At 48.7% G+C, this 20,952-nt stretch overlaps 1 protein-coding gene across 2 annotated transcripts in view; it reads left to right on the forward strand.

Annotated features, from left to right (window-relative positions):
- TBC1D14 (TBC1 domain family member 14) overlaps positions 1-20,952 on the forward strand; it is a 242,555-nt gene that overhangs the window by 94,207 nt on the left and 127,396 nt on the right. Inside the window, exon 1 of one of the 2 annotated variants that reach the window (XM_082261400.1) lies at positions 13,766-13,882. The exons of the other annotated variant lie outside the window; for it this stretch is intronic. Within the exon in view, the coding sequence (XP_082117526.1) occupies positions 13,848-13,882 (35 nt within the window). The 5' untranslated portion in view covers positions 13,766-13,847. Of the gene's footprint in view, positions 1-13,765; positions 13,883-20,952 lie in introns of those variants that run through there. 2 annotated transcript variants of the gene reach the window in all.

A 20,952-nucleotide genomic window follows, 5' to 3' on the forward strand; every position in this document is an offset into this window, starting at 1 on the left:
CGTTTGAGGAATCCATCATTAAGAAATGGACGGTACCACCAGTGGTGGATCCACCTATTTCCAGGCTGAATAAAGCCAAGGTTATCCCAGTGGAGGACACTTAGTCCTTTAAGGATCCGGTGGATCGAAAGATGGAAGCAGAGTCCCGCACTATCTTCTCTCTGATAGGGTCAGCATTTAGACCAGTAATTGTTATTGGTCTAGTTTCCCAGACACTTACGGAATGGGCGAAAATGGTACGCCAAGACCTTAGGGGAAAAGATATTCCCCAGGAGACATCTGATTTGATGGAACAGATTATACAAGGGCTACAGTTTATCTGTGACGCAGCCTTGGACACTACTCCCCTATTAGGGCATGCATCTATGTCAGCGGTTATCCTCAGACGTGTGCTGTGGTTAAAATGCTGGTCAGCTGACCTAGGTTCCAAAAAGACCTTGACAAATCTCCCCTTTCAGGGGAATCGTCTATTTGGGGCCACCCTAGATGAAACCATTAAGGATGCCACTGGGGGCAAGAGCACTTTTTTGCCACAGGCTGCTAAAGCTAAAGGACCTCGCAACAAGCGAGGACCTTTCTTTACCGCCCATAAAGGGCACCCGGCTGGAACAAGCGGGAAAGGCAAGACTCCTCCAGGAGGGTTCAAGAAGGGCTGGTCGGACAAACAGAGGACCAACTCAGCCAAACCCGAAGCAAAGGAGTACACAGCCTGAAGGTGCGCCCCCACCCGGTTTCAGGGTGGGGGGACGTTTTCACCGGTATTCAGGACATTAGATCGAGCATCAACTACTACTACCGGTGCGATTCTTCCCTTCCAACATTTTAGTACTACAGGGAGCGGTAGTTACCGTTCCCTGAATAGATCTTTTCCTTTACCTTTTTCCTAAGATTAGTCCCTATTCCCCACAGGAATCGGATCTGGTTGACCAGACAGGCCAAGAAGCCTCTAGTCGGGTGACTTCGGTCCCTGAGGTTCAACCAGAAAAGATCACCCTTCCTGATAGGAATCAGGTATCTGATAAATGTGTGGGAACAGAAAACGACCAGACTTTCTCGGATGGTCGGGGCCAGATACCTCTAGGGACGCCTGGTTCAGATCCTATCAGCGCCAGTGGTCCTAGAAATTCTAGGCTGGCCTCGTCAAGCCGGCAATGCCGACTTGGACATGCTAGTCGCAGACGTTCCGTGGGAACTTCGTCTCAGGGAGTGTCTGTGGTCTCAAGGTCCAATTTACCATCGTGCTTTACAGTCGCTGGTTTTAATGGCCTGGCCATTGAGACCCAAGTACTGAACGACAGAGGTTTGTCTGCTTCAGTCATTCCTACCCTTATTAAAGCAAGGAAAGCGACTTCCAGCAAGGTCTATTATCACACATGGAAGACTTATATTGCGTGGTGCGAATCTTTAGGATTTCCTCCACGTACCTATTCGGTGACTCGAATATTGGCTTTTTTGCAACAAGGGGTTGAGCAGAAGCTAGCCTTGAGCACCATCAAGGGTCAAGTTTCAGCATTAGCAATCTTCTTTCAGAAACCTTTAGCTACCAAGTCCTTGGTGCGGATTTTCATCCAGGGGGTGCGGCACCTGGCTCCACCAGTCCGCGCGCCCTTACCGCCCTGGGATCTTAATTTAGTTTTGTCGGTTCTACAGAAACCTCCCTTTGAAAACAGCAGGGAGATTCCCTTGCTTACTTTATCCCAGAAGGTGGCCTTCTTGGTGGCTATCACTTCTGCTCGCAGGGTGTCAGAACTGGCTGCATTATCATGCCAGTCCCCATACCTAGTGATTCATAGGGATAAGGTAGTACTTCATCCTAAGCCATCCTTTCTTCCTAAGGTGGTTTCAGATTTTCATCTGAATGAAGATATTGTACTACCTTCCTTGTGTCCTCAGCCCAAGCATCATCGGGAACATGCGTTGCATTCCTTAGATGTGGTTTGGGCAATCAGGGTATACCTAAAAGCTACGGAATCATTCCGTAAGACGGATTCACTTTTTGTGATCACGGATGGCCCCAGAAAGGGTTTGCCTGCATCTGCCGCGACCATTGCCAAATGGATTAGACAGACGGTGGTACAGGCTTATTCTATTAAGGGTCAGAGTCCTCCGTTCCCTGTTAGGGCGCACTCCACTCGAGCGCTCAGTACTTCCTGGGCCTTTCGCCATCAGGCGTCAGTGGTCCAGGTATGTAAGGCGGCCACCTGGTCGTCGGTACATACCTTTACAAAATTCTATAAAATTGATGTGACGGCATCGGCGGATGCCTCATTTGGCCGCAAGGTTTTGCAGGCCGCAATTTGAGGAGACCGGTGGTCTACCTCGAGGGTTTTTTTCTGTTTGAAAAAAAAAAAAATGTTTTCTTTTTTGTTGAGTCTCATCATTAAGGATGAGCATTGTAAACTTCTAGTTGGCACCGGTTGGGCCTTCTAGATTTGGATTTGATTTCCATTTTCCCACCCCTCATTGGTGATACTGCTCTGGGACTTCCCGAAGGTGCTGAATCACCGAGGACTACGTCTGTCAATGAGCGAGAGAGAAAAATGGATTTTTGTAAAATCTTACCGTAAAATCCTTTTCTCTTAGCTCATTGACAGACGTAGTACCCGCCCCTCTGTTTTTGAGTTGGGTTGGGTTAAAATCTCTAAAGACTGCTTTTTGACATAACTGATTTGCTGAGGCAGAGAGAGAGAGGATATACCCTCTGGGACTGCCCCTAGGGTGTGGCCAGAGCTTTTTAATTTCCTGTCTAGTCCTGCTCCTGTGGAGGCAACATAACCCGAAGGTGCTGAATCACCGAGGACTACGTCTGTCAATGAGCTAAGAGAAAAGGATTTTACGGTAAGATTTTACAAAAATCCATTTTCTCTTACGTCCTCCGACAGTCGCCGCCCACTTCATATTCATCACCAATGGGGTTATGTCCTTTATTCCGTAGGAGTAGCTAGGCAATAGAATATGTTAGTACAAAGACTTTTAACATATCCCACCCCCAGGGGGTGGTCCCCTCAGTACATAACCCTCCACTTCCTGTATCCAACTCAGTTTCATTTGTCTAGCTGTCAGGAGTAGCTGGAAGTTTCTGTGCTGGGGCACCTTGTCTCAGCTCTCTTTCCTTTCTTTGGATTTTTTGAGTTTTTTCTCTCTTTCTTGTTAGCTGTTATTTTACCAGCGTTAGTTAGTTCTTCTGATGAAGAGGATCATGCGGGCTGCGTCTCGGGCTGACCCCCCTGGTAGCAGGCTGTGGGTCGGTGGCTTCTCAGCCCGCCATCGAGCGTTCAGTCAGGTATCGCTCCTGAGTTATCTGAACGACCCATCCCTGTTCCGTGCAGGGATGCTAGGTGAGGTGGCTACCTCACTGGACGCTGTGCGGTTTCTCAACCCACCCTCTGATGCGTCCTGGATGCGACTCTCCCTGCCTCATGTACAGCGGTTTGTTCGCCTGTGCGGGTCCCCCACGCCATGTGAGAGGTAAGTGCATTTATGTGGGGACCTGTCTGTCTGGGGGGTGTCAGTCTGGGACTGTGTACCTTGCCCTGTGTTCACACTATTACGTTTTCCCTATCTCTCACATTGCAAGCTGTGGGCTGCAGGAGGGGGGGCTGGCTGCACTCTGTGTCAGTTTTCTGTCTGTGTGAACGGCTGTGTGCTGTGGGGCTTGAGTTTCTCATGCTTGGGGCACATTACAGCGCCGCTGCGGCGGTTTACCATGTTCCTTTTTTGGGCAGATGGTGTGTTTTACTTCTCCCTCATGGGGTGTGGGAGTGGCGGTTTCGGCGCCAAACGGCGCCATTTTTGACTGCGATCGCTCCGGCCGCATGTTTTACATGCATGGCGGCCATTTTCTTGTAGCCTCCATAGGCTTTCATAGAGCGCCCTGTATGCCAGCATTTCCTTTCCTTCAGGAGCACCGCAGGCAGCAGCAGCAGCACCGATCTCTCCAGGTTCATTTCTTTTTATTCCCTGTATCCTGCCTTGGTATACTTGTCCCTGTGGGGGTCCCTTGTGTGGGATGCTTAGTGTGAGTGGGCTACGATCGCAGCGCTCTCTTAAAGGGGCGGTCACCCATTTATTTTTGCTGCTACAAGGGCATGGATTTTCAGGAATACTAGTTTCCTGCCAATTTAGGGGGAAGCCAGGGGACTGCGGTTTCCCCCCCCCCGGGGGGGGGGGGATTTGGCTGCGATTGTGGCTAGCCTTGCGACTCAGGTGCAAATGCTGGTGGTTGCTCAATCCTCTAAAACGCCCAGAGTTTTCAATTTCCTCTGTTTCAAGAGGGTGATGGTACTGGGGCTGCTGGGGCAGAGATCTCCTTATCGGGGTCTCGTTCCTCCCGGGACCTTATAGGGTCAGTAATGGAGGCTGAGGTAGAGGGGGTTGATAATTCTCCCCCTGGCTCGTCTGAAGAGCTTGCGCTCATGGATGAATTGGTTGCTTCTATCAAGCAAACTCTGCGTTTGGAGGAGGAAACATGTCCTCCAGCTGCCTTGGCGGCTTATGGGACGCAGAAAAGGCGCATATCATCGCAGATGTTTCCATGCACTGATGATTTTCAGCTCGCTGTGAAAGAACGATGGCGTAATATACGCAAACCTTTTGCTGTACCAAGTAGGTTTAAGCTGCGCTATCCTTTTACGCCTGCTACTGATGGGCGTTGGTGTGTCCCACCTCCGGTGGACCAGGCGTTAGCAGTTTTGAACAAGTCCACTGCGATTCCTGCTGCAGACACCCCGGTGTTCCGGGATGCCACGGACAAGAGGATGGAGTCCTTTGCCCGTCGTACCTATTCTATTATGGGTTCTATGTTGAAAGCTTTATTGCTTCACTTATGGCGGCCCAGGCGGTCGCGAACTGGACACAGGTGCTTAGGCGTGTCCTGGTGGCTGATTCTGCCCCCCAGGCGACTTTGGATATGGTGGATCAAATCCACCAGGGTGTCATGTATTTGTGTGATGCGGACCTGGATATGGTTCCGTTGGCTGCACGTGTACACAGTGTGGCGGTGTTATCTCGCCGCCTGGTTTGGTTGAAGTGTTGGTCTGTGGATCAATCTTCACGTAAGACCTTGGCCAATCTGCCGTTTGATGGTTCTCGCCTTTTTGGCGAATCCTTGGATGCCCTAATTAAAGGGGTCATGGGGGGTAAGAGCACGCTCTTACCTCAATCCCACTAGACTGAGACGGCTCCTGGAAAACAGAATGCTTTCTTTCGGCCCCCTCAGGGGTCCTTTCGTGCCTTTCGGTCACATTTTGGGACAAGCCGTCCAAGGGTCAAGGCTCCCGCAAGAAGCCGTGGGCAGGTAAGCAAAAGTCCGGCCAATCCGGTTCTGCGGCCCACAACAGTGCGGCCTGAAGGGGCGCCCTCACCCACTTCACAGGAAATCGTTCGATCTGGCCACTAGATCGAGTTTCTCTCTCGGCCGGAGAGCAGATTTTTTCCCTCAAGTCTTCTGTTATCCCCGGAGCGTTTGCGGGACCTGCATCTAGCGGTGCAGGACCTGAGGGCTCAGGGAGTGGTGGTCCCGGTGCCTCATCGGGACAGATTTCGGGGGTTCTATTCCAATCTGCTCACCGTGCCCAGGAAGGAGGGCAAGGTGCGTCCGATTCTGGACTTGAAGGCGCTGAACCGCCTTGTGCGGGTGCGCAAGTTCCGCATGGAATCCCTGCGGTCGGTGGTGGCTGCCCTGGTTCTGGGGGAGTTCATGGCTTCCATCGACTTGCAAGATGCGTATCTTCACATCCCGATTTTCGAGGGTCACCAGAGGTACCTTCGATTCGCCATAGCGGAAGATCATTACCGATTTGTGGCGTTGCCTTTTGGTCTCGCCTCGGCTCCAAGGGTGTTCACCAAAGTGCTGGCACCGGTTCTGTCTTTGTTGAGGGCCCAGGGCATTTCGGTTCTGGGGTATCTGGACGATATTCTGGTTCGGTCTGCGACCAGCCAGAGTCTGGAGAAGGATCTGTCCGTCACGTTGCAGACTCTGCAGGAGTTTGGTTGGACGATCAATTTTCCAAAGTCGACATTGTGCCCATCGGTTCGGATTTCTTACCTGGGTATGATTCTGGACTCTGTCCAGGCGTAGGTCTTCCTGCCGGAAGAAAAACTCGCAGCTCTTCAGGAGGCAGTCAGGTCCCTCAGGGACGTTCCATCTTCGTCCATTCGGACGTGCATGCGGTGTCTGGGATTGATGGTCTCGGCTTTCGAGGCGATTTCCCTTCGCCCAGTTTCACACACGGGATCTCCAAGCGGAGATATTGTCCAAGTGGGACGGGCGTCCGCAGTCTCTGGATCTCCAGATGTCATTGAGTTCTCAGACCAGAAGGGATCTTCTGTGGTGGCTTCTATCCCCCTCAGTATCGGGGGGCAAGTCTTTTCGTCCCCTTTCGTGGACGGTGATCACCACGGATGCCAGCCTGTCGGGCTGGGGTGGTGTTCTGGGCGTTCTGTCCACCCAGGGTGTTTGGTCGACGGAGGAATCCTCCCTTCCGATCAACGTTCTGGAACTGCGAGCGATACTCCTCTGTCTTCGTCGTTGGACGGACAATCTTCACGGCTACCCGGTTCGGGTGCAGACGGACAATGCCACGGCGGTGGCTTACATCAATCACCAAGGGGGCACCAGGAGTGCCCGGGCGGCTCGAGAAGTGGCAGCGATTCTGTCTTGGGCCGAGACGCATGTCCCGGCAATATCGGCAGGTCACATTCCGGGGGTGAAAATTTGGCAGGCGGATTATCTGAGCCGTCGAACCCTGGACCAGGGAGAATGGTCCCTTCACCCGGCTGTCTTCCAGATGTTGTGCGCGAGGTGGGGTCTTCCGGAGGTAGACCTGTTCGCGTCTCGTCTGAACTACAAAGTACCACGGTTCGTGGCAAGGACGTGCGATCCTCGGGCAGACGCGTCGGACGCGTTGGTTGCCCCGTGGCATCAGTACCAACTGATGTATGCGTTCCCGCCGATTCAATTGCTGTCCAGGTTCCTTCGCGGAACCGACCACGGTGATTCTTGTGGCACCGGACGGGCCTCGCCGGTCCTGGGACGCAGACCTCGTAAATCTGGCAATCGACGCCCCGTGGCGTCTGCCTCTTCGAGAAGATCTTCTGTCACAAGGACCGATCTTCCATCCTGCTTTACAGTCGCTGGCCTTGACGGCCTGGCTGTTAAAACCGAGGTCCTGCAGAACAGGGGTCTTTCCCCTGAGTTCATTCACACCTTAATAAATGCGAGGAAGTCTTCCTCGGGGAAGGTTTATTACCGTACTTGGAAGGCGTATTTTGCCTGGTGCGAATCCAGGGGTTTCTCTCCTGACACTTATTCGGTGTCTAGGGTGTTGCCCTTCCTTCAGACGGGTGTTGACCAGCGTCTGGCGCTGGCCACGATCAAGGGTCAGGTGTCTGCTTTGGCCGTTCTTTTTCGACGGCCTGTGGCATCTGATTCTTTGGTTAGCACTTTTGTGCGGGGGGTACGTCATCTGATCCCTCCTAGGAGGGTCCCTCTTACCCCTTGGGACTTGAATCTAGTTCTATCAGTATTGCAGCGTGCTCCTTTTTGAAAGGTTCAGGGAGATCTCGCTGTCTTTGTTATCCAAGAAGGTCGCCTTTTTGGTGGCTATCACCTCGACTCGTCGAGTGTCGGGGCCGGCAGCTTTGTCCTGCAAGTCTCTGTGTCTGGTTGTGCATTTGGACAAGGTGGTCTTGCGACCTAACCCTTCTTTTCTTCCAAAAAGGGTTTCGGACTTTCATCTCAATGTGGACATTGTCAAACCTTCGCTTTGCGCGAAGCCGAAGCATCCGACGGAGGTGTTGCTTCACTCCTTGGATGTTGTCCGGGCGATTAGAGTCTATTTCACATCGATTGAGTCTTCTCGCAAGTCGGATGCCTTGTTTGTCCTTCCGGGAGGTCCTCGGAAGGGCATGGCGGCGTCTGCTTCTACAATCGCCAAATGGATCAGACGGACCATTGATCAGGCCTATGCTTTGAGGGGGAAAGTTCCCCCTGTACCTGTGAAGGCGCACTCTACCAGATCTGAGTACGTCTTGGGCCTGTCGTCTTGGGGCCTCTGTGGCCCAGGTGTGTGAGGCGGCGACTTGGTCGACCGTACACACTTTCACGATATTCTACAGAGTAGATGTTCAGGCATCGGCTGATGCTTCCTTTGGCCGCAAGGTTCTTAGTGCGGCAGTTTCCTAGAGCCCTTGTTACGGGTTCTTTGGCTTTTTGGGATTTTTGTTTTTTCCCTGGGTTTTCTTGCTCCTGTTGAGCGAGTGTTTTGTTCTTATGCCCAACTGGTTTCCTTCCTTTGGTAAGGTTCCTTTCTCTGATGGGGAGACGGCGTTGCCTTGGGCGCGGCTGTGTTCTTCCCACCCCTCATGTTTACACTGCTTTGGGACATCCCCATTGGTGATGAATATGAAGTGGGCGGCGACTGTCGGAGGACGTAAGAGAAAACGGAATTTTTGTAAAATCTTACCTGTAAAATTCCTTTCTCTGAGTCCTCCGACAGTCGCCGCCCCCGCCCCTCTTTTGGGGTTTTGATGTACTCTCTACTGCTATTCCACTGAAACTGAGTTGGATACAGGAAGTGGAGGGTTATGTACTGAGGGGACCACCCCCTGGGGGTGGGATATGTTAAAAGTCTTTGTACTAACATATTCTATTGCCTAGCTACTCCTACGGAATAAAGGACATAACCCCATTGGTGATGAATATGAAGTGGGCGGCGACTGTCGGAGGACTCAGAGAAAGGAATTTTACAGGTAAGATTTTACAAAAATTCCGTTTTTAAATGCACATTTTTTTTTTTTTTTTTTTTACTGCAGAAAAATGTGCATTTTTTTTTTTTTTATTTTACTTTTAAGAGGTGAATTTATCCTTTTAAAGGAGATTTCTGTTTAATTTTGCACCAGCTTTCTACCCATTCCACTTCGAATCTTTGAGATGGCCAAGGTCTGTGAGGTTTTAGAATAGGGCTGAAAGTATTTAGTTTCCCTGCTATGGCTATTTCCACCCCAGAACCAGCGCGACTCCTTCTCTAAAATTTGGTGTCACTTCCATAGCACTAGGATTATAATCTCCGTCATCCTTGCAAGCGGAGATCTGGGAACATAAATACCACTGACTTGTCTACTGTATGTATTGAAGTATAACTCCAATTTTGCATATGTTACTCGGAATTTTATCAAAAACCATTGCACTTAAATTAAAGCTTGCGCATGGATGAGTGCTAAGTAAAAGATAATTTGCTATTTGAGACAACAGCGAGCCAGTCATTGGAGCAGAAAGCAACAATCTAGTTAGGGATTTGTATGCTAGCTAGAAAGGTAATAAGGATTTTTTCCTGTAGACTTGCCAAAATCATATAATATGAAGTCAAACCTAAACACTTTCAATTTGTATGCAATCAGACAGACCCTTGCACCACATAGTTGAAGGTAAAGCTAAAGGAAATTGATTAAGAAATTTGTATACTGTAATGTATGGCCAGTCTAAGGGCTCATGCACAGGGAAGTACAGTTTGGTGCCAGAATCCATGCACACTGGTCCATATTGGTCCGTGGCATAAAGCAAAAGTAGAAAAATTTGCATTCACCGTCCTGCATATAGAGGGAATTTTATGCTGTATGCATGGAAACATTTGTGCTAATGTTTGTACAGCTTAGGAAGACTCTGTTGACTGCTGATGCTGCTCAGGGTTGACGTGTAAATCAACAATGAGTAGCCAGTGGAGCCGCCACTGCTGATTACACACTTGATTGTTTACATCTCCCCCTGAATGAGTTATTTGTACGGCGGTGTTGCACGGGCAGAATATCATCAGGTGTCAGTCATTTTGAATTGACACTGTCTTTCTGTGCATGCGCCACTGCCATGTGAAGGACTTCTTCAGGAGAAGGGGTAAACGGTGTGTAATCAGCGGCATCAGCACCTCTGTGTCACACTCGTCAGGCTCGGAGGCCAGTAGCTATAGCAGTGGAGCAGCACCCACCGACAAGCGAGACAGGTATGCAAGCAGGTCCCTCTGGCTGATACCTCGAGTTCACTTATGATTATATTATGATTAGGATTATAATTAGAATACAGCATTTATATAGTGAAAACATTTTGTGCAGCGATTTTTTTTTTTTTTTTGTTGATGGTGGAGATGGATTTTGCTGCATATCAGTAGCAGGTTGCGGACCTCAGGATTGCCCCACCAGGAAGTGAGCAAGCTGGGGTCGAGTAGCAGATATAGCAGGTAGGGCTCAAGCAGACGCATAGTCAGGAAACAAGCCAGAAGGTCAGTTAAGATTGGTTGCAGGTTGGGATTAAACAGAAGCGTAGTCGTGGGACAAGCCAAAGGTCGGTAAAGAATGGTAGCAAAGATACGGACAACAGCAGAAGAGACAAAAGCAAGATATTGGCTGGAAAGAGCACAATATTCTGGCAAACAATGTATAGTGACATGGCTTAAATCAGGAAGTTCAAGGTTCATGACAAACCAGATTTAAAGCGGGATCATTCAAGGAATTGTACAGGGAACCATCCAGCATTCCAGTGGGCTCAGCAAGCAGAGTCATTGCCAGACACCGCAGAGGTCCTTGGTTTAAGTCCAGGCCCTGACACTGGCTACACATTAGGGTTGATTTACTAAAACTGGAGACAGCTGTGCCTGGTAGCCAATCACTTCTAACTTGAGCTTGTTTAATTAAAGCAGGGGTCCTCAAACTACGGCCCGCGGGCCGCATGCGGCCTGCCAGGGTCCTGAACCCGACCCGCCGGCCGGGATTTATTATTCACATTGGTTTTTTTTTTCCCCTGAATCACCTAATTGGAGCCAGAGGCTTGAATAGGCCTCAGAAAAGGGTGCGCCCTAGCCCACCCATTTGTGTGACAATAGCAAATGAAAATTTGCTATTGTCACACGGATCCTCCTCCTGGCCAATCAGGAAGCGGGTCCAAGACCCGCTTCCTGATTGGCCGAAAGGCGAACTCATGCCATTGGCCGAGGAGGAGGCGGGAGGACTTGAGGAGACGCCGCTGCAGGTAAGTGCACTGACTGGTCTCTGCATTGAAGGGGGCACGGCACGCTGGTCTCTCTGCATTGAAGGGGGCACGCTGATCTCTCTGCATTGAAGGGGGCACGGCACGCTGGTCTCTCTGCATTGAATGGGGGCACGGCACGCTGGTCTCTCTGCATTGAATGGGGGCACGGCACGCTGGTCTCTCTGCATTGAATGGGGGCACGGCACGCTGGTCTCTCTGCATTGAATGGGGGCACGCTGGTCTCTCTGCATTGAATGGGGGCACGCTGGTCTCTCTGCATTGAATGGGGGCACGCTGGTCTCTCTGCATTGAATGGGGGCACGCTGGTCTCTCTGCATTGAATGGGGGCACGCTGGTCTCTGCATTAAATGGGGGCACGGCACGCTGGTCTCTGCATTGAATGGGGGCACGGCACGCTGGTCTCTCTGCATTGAATGGGGGCACGGCACGCTGGTCTCTCTGCATTGAATGGGGGCACGGCACGCTGGTCTCTCTGCATTGAATGGGGGCACGGCACGCTGGTCTCTCTGCATTGAATGGGGGCACGGCACGCTGGTCTCTCTGCATTGAATGGGGGCACGGCACACTGGTCTCTCTGCATTGAATGGAGGCACGGCACACTGGTCTCTCTGCATTGAATGGGGGCACGGCACACTGGTCTCTCTGCATTGAATGGGGGCACGCTGGTCTCTGCATTGAATGGGGGCACGCTGGTCTCTGCATTGAATGGGGGCACGCTGGTCTCTGCATTGAATGGGGGCACGCTGGTCTCTCTGCATTGAATGGGGGCACGCTGGTCTCTCTGCATTGGATGGGGGCACGCTGGTCTCTCTGCATTGAAAGGGGGCACGCTGGTCTCTCTGCATTGAAAGGGGGCACGCTGGTCTCTCTGCATTGAATTTGTTCATATTTTTTTTCAAACTATAGTCCGGCCCTCAACAGTGTCTGAGGGAACGTGAACCGGCCCCCTGTTTAAAAAGTTTGGGACCCCTGAATTAAAGGATAAGTTCACCTTTAAAAAAAAATATAATAAATGCATTTTTTTTTTTTTTTTTGCATGTAAAAAAATATGCATTTATTCATTTTTTGTAATGAGCTTGTAAAGCATTGCACCCATGTTCAACAAATTGTGGGTGTAATGCCACAGTCCTGCAGAGTGTCTATCTGTCTGGCCATACCTCAGATGCAGCCAAATAGTTACATCGACAGGAAGCGTGAATGAACTACCACAATGCTCAACAGCGCCGTGGTAGTTCATTGAAAACTACAAGTCGACAGCCCAAAAAGGCTGTTGGACCTTGTCGTTTTCCAACTCACAGACCACTGTGAATGGATGACGCGGGTGGATTGTGACAGCTATCAGGGGGCAGATCCCCAGCTAGCTTTCAGAGTGGGGGAGGGTGAATCTGTAACATGTATGTGGGAGTAACATGTTACAGGTGAACTTATCCTTTTTAAGTTTAAACAAGAAAAAAAAAAAAACCTGGAAGCTGATTGGTTTCATGCAGATCTGCTCCAGATTCTGCACTCTACAAGTTAAGTAAAAAAAAAAAAACCCCAGTGTTGATATTTTCATGTTGACCCTGAGCAGCAGCCAATCGGGTCTGTGTACTTGCACAGTCATTACATGTGTACGGTGTACAGGCAACTTTTTACAGAGGATCATGTTGCCAGGAAGATCCTGCATAAATAGCGCATGCCAATGTGCATGAGCCAGAATTAAGAAAAAAAAAAAAAGAAAATGCTTGTATAGCAATTCTATGAGAACTTTATTTTTATTGCTCTGGGGAAAAATGAACTTTGGCACCTTCAAACTTTTTTTTTCAGTCTACTTGTAAAGTCATTTGCTGTTTTGCTTAGCTGGCAGATGTTTTTGGTTAGGGTTTCCCATGCCATATAGGTGTTAAATATGCAAAACTGATTTTTTTTTTTCCTAGGCTAATGTAAAATTTCAGCTGGTGTGCTTGACGTTCTGGAAAATGCTACTGGTGGCAATTAAGTGCAATAAGATTTTATATATTTTTTTTCTTTAAACATGAATAATATCCTTGGTGATGTTGATTTGGTTTATTTATTGTATTATGCCGGCTGTTGTTGTTGGTGTTGTACCACATGCCATGGCGCTGCAGCTGGCTTTGAACTTTAACTTGCAGTCAGTCAGTGTTGATCGGTCGGCTCTAAGTCACCCCTCCTCTGCTCCTGCTCCAGGTCACCCCCCCTTTCTGCCCCTGCTCCAGGTCACCGTCACCCCTCCTCTGCTCCTGCTCCAGGTTGCCCACCCCACCTCTGCTCCTGCTCACCCACCTCTGCTCCTGCTCCAGGTTACCCACCTCTGCTCCTGCTTTAGGTCGTTTCCCCCCCGTCCTGCTCCAGGTCACCCCCCCTTGCTCCTGCTCCAAGTCACCCCCCCCCCCACCCCACCTCTGCTCCTGCTCCAGGTCACCCACCTCTGCTCCTGCTCCAGGTCACCCACCTCTGCTCCTGCTCCAGTTCTTTTTACTTGCAATCTATATAAATACACGGAGTGACTGTAACCTGAGCAGATTCAGTGGAAGTGGAGTGTGACTATGTGGGTGTGTTGAGTAGAAGTGACCCTGCCGGTCAGCCCTCTGAGTACTGCTGTGCAGTATGTGCCCTTCCCTGTTGACACAGCAACTACAATAGTAAAGCACAGCTCACTTACTCTGCTGGAGCTTCCTGACAGCCGGGGAAATGGAGCTACTATTTCACCAGTAAAAAATCTCCTTCAAGTTATGTTTTCCCAAAATTCTACCCTCCAGACTTCTGAGACGACCATCTTCTAGGACCGATGTCTACAATTCTATAAATCATGGCTGCTCCTCCTTTACTCCTCTTCGTAGACAGGTATGGATCAAGGTGCTTTCTGTGTTAGTTTTTCCCAGCTCCGTCTTACTGCTGTATTGTGTTCAGGAGACTTTCCTCTGCACAGTTTATGGCAATCTTTTAGTTTTTCAGAATTGGGTTTTTCTTGTAGATAAAATAGAACTGCTTACTCTACAAAGCTAAAGTGGAGATTTGTTTTTTTATTGAATACATTTAGAAATTTTGCTTTTTAAGATGAGTTCACATGTCTTGTCCTATCGCTCTAGTGCATATTGTTATATTGCATATCTCTAAATAATTTCAGCACATTGGGCAGACCAATGAAAATTGGCGATTTTGGTTGATTCTTATTCCTTCTAACCATAGCCTTATGGTTCTATGGTTTTGTTGTGTCCCGTGCCCTGCTCTATAAAAGCCACGGTGTCCATATGCAGCACTGATGATGGTCAACTAGGCTGAAACAGCTGTACGCAGTTTGGAATAAATGGCCCTATGATATTATGATAAGAAGAGTAAAGTATCAGCGCTTCTCTCTATTATATGCAATCTCATATAGATGTCTCACTACTACTCTTATTATACTGTGCAATAAAATAAAGTGCTAGTGCCAATTTCATAAATGTCTTAAACATAAATTCTTAACTTCATAAAATTATGCTAATCATATCCTTATCGGTGCGATATATAAATAATCAAAGTGCTTCAGTGATAAAGTGAAAAATACAATATCTCTTATACAAAATAGTTCATATATAATCCGAAAAAATTTTTGCTGAGTGACAGTCTTTGTGCAAACCAACAATTCCACAACAAAAGTGCTAAGTGCTTGCTCGGGATATTCTATCCAAGGTGCCGGTGCTCTTAAAATTGTGAGTAGGTGCTCCACTCTCGGTCCCCTACTCACCAAATAGTAATCTTATATGAGCCTTAAGGATAATCCTCATTGAAACAGGAGCAGCGGGGATCACCAGCCAGCGATATGAAATGCCAGAGCACTCTGCAACTTGCACATCCAGGATCAATTATCCATGCCCATGTATCATAGAAAAAGAACAACTTTCATTGTGCAGTAAATCAAGACTCTTTATTCTCACGCATAAACAAGAAATACACTTACAGTGATTTACTGCACAATGAAAGTTGTTCTTTTTTCTATGATACATGGGCATGGATAATTGATCCTGGATGTGCGAGTTGCAGAGTGCTCTGGCATTTCATATCGCTGGCTGGTGATCCCCGCTGCTCCTGTTTCAATAAGGATTATCCTTAAAACGGAGTTCCGGGCACAGAAAACATTTTTCAATAAACATACCCCTGGGACAGTCGGGGCTAGCACATTCCACAATGGCTAGCCTCTGATCTGTCCCGGTTCGCACTTACCTGCAAGATGAAATACTCACTTATAAAATTTCTTCCACAGCGTTGCCATCTCTCTTGTGGGCAGCTGAACCCGGCGCGGTCCCCTTCTGCGTCTTCTTCCGCGTCCTTTTCTCCCAGAATGCGCCTGCACCGGCTCCTCTCGTCACTTCCGGTGCGGCGCCGCATTCGCCCAGGAAGTGACGAGCGGGGTCGGTGCCGTCGCATTGATTCCTGGGAGCGATGACGTTAAGCTCCCAGGAATCATCGCAAGACAGGAAGTGACGGCGGAGCCGCGGCGCTGAGGGAGGAAGTACACTGAGGTGAGTATTTTCGATCTTCAATAACAAGGTGAGTGTAAAAAAAAAAAAAAAAATCCTAACTATCCAATTCCTTTACAGGTGAAGGGGAACTAGTGGACGGGCACAAAAAAAAAAGATCGATTTTGTGCCCGGAACTCCGGGCACAAGGCTGATATAAGATTACTATTTGGTGAGTAGGGGACCGAGAGGGGAGCACCTACTCACAATTTTAAGAGCACCGGCACCTTGGATAGAATATCCCGAGCAAGCACTTAGCACTTTTGTTGTGGAATTGTTGGTTTGCACAAAGACTGTCACTCAGCACAAATTTTTTCGGAATATATATGAACTTTTATATGAACTATTTTGTAGAAGAGATATTGTATTTTTCACTTTATCACTGAAGCACTTTGATTATTTATATATCGCACTGATTGTTTTATAAGGATATGATTAGCATAATTTTATGAACTTAAGAATTTGTTTGAGACATTTATGAATTTAAATTGGCACTAGCACTTTATTTTATTGCACAGTATAATAAGAGTAGTAGTGAGACATCTATATGAGATTGCATATAATAGAGAGCAGCGCTGATACTTTACTCTTCTTACTATTTTAAAGGCATCCCCCTTTTTTATTAGCAGCAGCTTATATAATTTTTACCAAATTTTATAATCCTAAGCGCTGGCACTTTATATTTATTACTATGATATTATGCCTGTGTTTGCATTATACGCCCGCTATTCTAGATTTGCATCTGGCTGGTGAGGCATAAAGCATTGATTAGATTGTAAGCTCTAAAGAGCAGGACCCTCATATTCCTCCTGTATTGAATTGAATTGTAACTGTACTGTCTACCCTCATGTTGTAAATTGCTGCACAAACTGTTGGCGCTATATAAATCCTGTATAATAATAATTTGCATGGCTCTGCTCACTGTCCAAAAATAAGGAATAATTCTAAGCGCATGAGACCTGTAAATACATTCTGTTTTTAGAAGGGTTTACTGGGTTTTGGATTGGTTAAAATGAAGGCTTTTGATTGATTTTTATGATTTAATGGATGAGCCAATTGGTGTAGAAATGTAGCCCAAAAAATATGAAAGGTTCCTGTGTTGTGCTGCGTTTCATAAACCACTTCGCTCAGATTTACAACATGCAATACCTTTTCTATGTGCTAGTCATATTTTAAAGTAGGGGTCTTCAAACTTTCAAAACAAAGGGCCAGTTTAGCGTCTTAGATTTTTTTTGGGCTCCTCCTTGGGATAGTCTGGGAGCCAGACACTGGCCAGTGGAAGCAGAAAATGTACTGGTGTCAGTGGGAGGAATAGTGCCTCCTCGCCTGTGTCAGTGGGAGGAATAGTGCCTCCTTGCCTGTGTCAGTGGGAGGAATAGTGCCTTCTCGCCTGTGTCAGTGGGAGGTATAGTGCCTCCTCGCCTGTGTCAGTGGGAGGAATAGTGCCTCCTCGCCTGTGTCAGTGGGAGGAATAGTGCCTCCTCGCCTGTGTCAGTGGGAGGTATAGTGCCTCCTCGCCTGTGTCAGTGGGAGGAATAGTGCCTTCTCGCCTGTGTCAGTGGGAGGAATAGTGCCTCCTTGCCTGTGTCAGTGGGAGGAATAGTGCCTTTGTCAGTGGGAGGTATAGTGCCTCCTCGCCTGTGTCAGTGGGAGGTATAGTGCCTCCTCGCCTGTGTCAGTGGGAGGTATAGTGCCTCCTCGCCTGTGTCAGTGGGAGGAATAGTGCCTCCTTGCCTGTGTCAGTGGGAGGTATAGTGCCTCCTTGCCTGTGTCAGTGGGAGGTATAGTGCCTCCTCGCCTGTGTCAGTGGGAGGTATAGTGCCTCCTCGCCTGTGTCAGTGGGAGGAATAGTTCCTCCTCTCCTGTGTCAGTGGGAGGAATAGTTCCTCCTCGCCTGTGTCAGTGGGAGGAATAGTTCCTCCTCGCCTGTGTCAGTGGGAGGTATAGTGCCTCCTCGCCTGTGTCAGTGGGAGGTATAGTGCCTCCTCGCCTGTGTCAGTGGGAGGTATAGTGCCTCCTCGCCTGTGTCAGTGGGAGGAATAGTGCCTTCTCGCCTGTGTCAGTGGGAGGTATAGTGCCTCCTCGCCTGTGTCAGTGGGAGGAATAGTGCCTTCTCGCCTTTGTCAGTGGGAGGAATAGTTCCTCCTCTCCTGTGTCAGTGGGAGAAATAGTTCCTCCTCTCCTGTGTCAGTGGGAGGAATAGTGCCTCCTCACCTGTGTCAGTGGGAGGTATAGTGCCTCCTGTCCTGTGTCAGTGGGAGGAATAGTGCCTTCTCGCCTGTGTCAGTGGGAGGTATGGTGCCTCCTCGCCTGTGTCAGTGGGAGGTATAGTGCCTCCTCGCCTGTGTCAGTGGGAGGAATAGTGCCTCCTTGCCTGTGTCAGTGGGAGGTATAGTGCCTCCTTGCCTGTGTCAGTGGGAGGTATAGTGCCTCCTCGCCTGTGTCAGTGGGAGGTATAGTGCCTCCTCGCCTGTGTCAGTGGGAGGAATAGTTCCTCCTCTCCTGTGTCAGTGGGAGGAATAGTTCCTCCTCGCCTGTGTCAGTGGGAGGAATAGTTCCTCCTCGCCTGTGTCAGTGGGAGGTATAGTGCCTCCTCGCCTGTGTCAGTGGGAGGTATAGTGCCTCCTCGCCTGTGTCAGTGGGAGGTATAGTGCCTCCTCGCCTGTGTCAGTGGGAGGAATAGTGCCTTCTCGCCTGTGTCAGTGGGAGGTATAGTGCCTCCTCGCCTGTGTCAGTGGGAGGAATAGTGCCTTCTCGCCTTTGTCAGTGGGAGGAATAGTTCCTCCTCTCCTGTGTCAGTGGGAGAAATAGTTCCTCCTCTCCTGTGTCAGTGGGAGGAATAGTGCCTCCTCACCTGTGTCAGTGGGAGGTATAGTGCCTCCTGTCCTGTGTCAGTGGGAGGAATAGTGCCTTCTCGCCTGTGTCAGTGGGAGGTATGGTGCCTCCTCGCCTGTGTCAGTGGGAGGAATAGTGCCTCCTCGCCTGTGTCAGTGGGAGGAATAGTGCCTCCTCGCCTGTGTCAGTGGGAGGTATGGTGCCTCCTCGCCTGTGTCAGTGGGAGGAATGGTGCCTCCTCGCCTGTGTCAGTGGGAGGTATAGTGCCTCCTGTCCTGTGTCAGTGGGAGGAATAGTGCCTTCTCGCCTGTGTCAGTGGGAGGTATGGTGCCTCCTCGCCTGTGTCAGTGGGAGGAATAGTGCCTCCTCGCCTGTGTCAGTGGGAGGAATAGTGCCTCCTCGCCTGTGTCAGTGGGAGGAATAGTGCCTCCTCGCCTGTGTCAGTGGGAGGTATGGTGCCTCCTCGCCTGTGTCAGTGGGAGGAATGGTGCCTCCTCGCCTGTGTCAGTGGGAGGAATAGTGCCTCCTCGCCTGTGTCAGTGGGAGGAATAGTGCCTCTTCGCCTGTGTCAGTGGGAGGTATAGTGTTTCCTCCCCTGTGTCAGTGGGGCAGATAAAGGCAAGCAGAAGGCTGATTCTGGACCCGGGGCCGCAGTTTAGAGAGCACTGATTTAAAGGCATTTTGGGATAAAGGGACCAATAATGCAGCTTACACTATTTTTGTATATAGCACTGTGAATGCAGGCCAAAGCTGAATATTTCATTTTAACATGCAGTTATCTGGTGCAAATAAGCCCAAATGCTGACCATGAGAAATCAAAGACCCTATCTGCCGTTTTTTTATGACCTCATGGGGGGACAGGCAGGTCTGGTTTGTCAACCACACTGGGGCGGCTAGAGCTATATTTTATTTTTTTTATTTATTTCTTTCATGTACTTGTATAGCGCTGTCAATTTACACAGCGCTTTACATATACATTGCACATTCACATCAGTCCCTACCCTAAAGGAGCTTACAATCTAAGGTCCCTAACTCACATTTATACATACATAGTAGGGCCAATTTTTTTTTTTTTTTTTTTTTTACAGGATCCAATTAACCTACCAGCATGTCTTTGGAGCTATAAAGGTGATTTTTTTCTAGTATGCAAGTTAAAAAAATTAATTTGGATGAACAATTGTTTTTGCCCTGTGACTGGGCTTGATCTGGCACTGTTTTTTTTTTTTCCCCATTTTATTTTGTATACAAACTTTTATTGAAATGAAACAGAAAATGGTGGTACAAAGAGAATTGGTCAGGGGAGCATGTGTTATTCAAGTGAGGCAATTTAATCATGTGATTTACAAAAATTCAATGATGTGGTTTCCAACTTTGCCAACCACCACAAACAAGGCGCTGGCTGTGTCTGCACTCCTCTGCTCTCCATTATCCTGCACAGAAATATTCCTGTTTTTATGAAACAATCTGCTGTGAGAAGTGCTGGAGGGCAGTGGGATTAGGACCATCCACCTATGTCAGCCTTATGAACACTGTATGTTTTTACAGCTGCTCCTAGGGGCATCTGGCATGCTTTGTTTTTGTTTTTTTTCTATTTTCTCCTGCCTCTTAAAGTGGAGTTCCACCCTAAAATTATACTTACCTCCATCTTCTCGCTCCGGGTCACCTGAAAAACAAATGGATAATCGCTTTTTTTTTTTTTTTTTTACTTACCTGGTTTAGAAGATAATATACTCGCCTTACTTCCTTCTTCCTCCCCTCGGCGGCCACGGCGAGTCGTCACTTCCTGGCATGCAATGATTCCTGGGAGCTGAACGTCATCGCTCCCAGGAATCAATGCGCCTGCACCGGCCCCGACGTCAGTTCCGGTGCAGGCGCCGTCATACCTTGCTAAACAGCTTCTGGGCATCCCTGTGCAGGGATGACGCTGCAGACCCGGAAATGACGGCGGGGCCGGTGCAGTGCATCGTGGGACTGAAGAGGACACAGAAGAGGATCGCGCTGGCTTCAAACTGCCCACACCTGAGATGGCAGCGCTGGAGAATAAATTTTCAAGGTAAGTATTTCTTCTAAAAGGTAAGTGCGACCCGGGACAGATCAGAGGCTAGCCATTGTGGAATGCACTAGCCCTGACTGTCCCGGGGTATTTTTTATTAAAAAAAAGGTTCACTGGGTGGAGCTCCGCTTTAACTCCCATATGTGTCAATGCACACCAAGGCTTTAAGCAGCAGGAGAGTTTAGAGGCAGGAGAAAAAACCCACCGCCAGGGCATGCGGGAGCAGCAGAGTTTTGGCAGAAAAACGCTTCATGCTGCTAAATGCATCTCAATGCGTCTAAATACTAGGTGTGTTTAGCAGTTCAGCACTTATTAATTTCAATAGCCAGAATAAATTGTACTTTGGCCAATTAATAAATAAACACCCAAACACTGCTAAACTGGTTTGAAAAAACTCTGCTTCGGTGAGTTTTTAATGTGGATTTTTTCCTGTCAGGAGAAACTGTGTTTTACAATACACCAGTGTGTATGAGGCCTAAAGACCATTAATCCCGGTTCACATTTGTGCTATGCAGGAATGCTGCGAA

Source organism: Pelophylax lessonae (genome assembly GCF_965119305.1).
Source record: "Pelophylax lessonae genome assembly, chromosome: 1".
NCBI classification, from domain to species: Eukaryota; Metazoa; Chordata; class Amphibia; order Anura; family Ranidae; genus Pelophylax; species Pelophylax lessonae.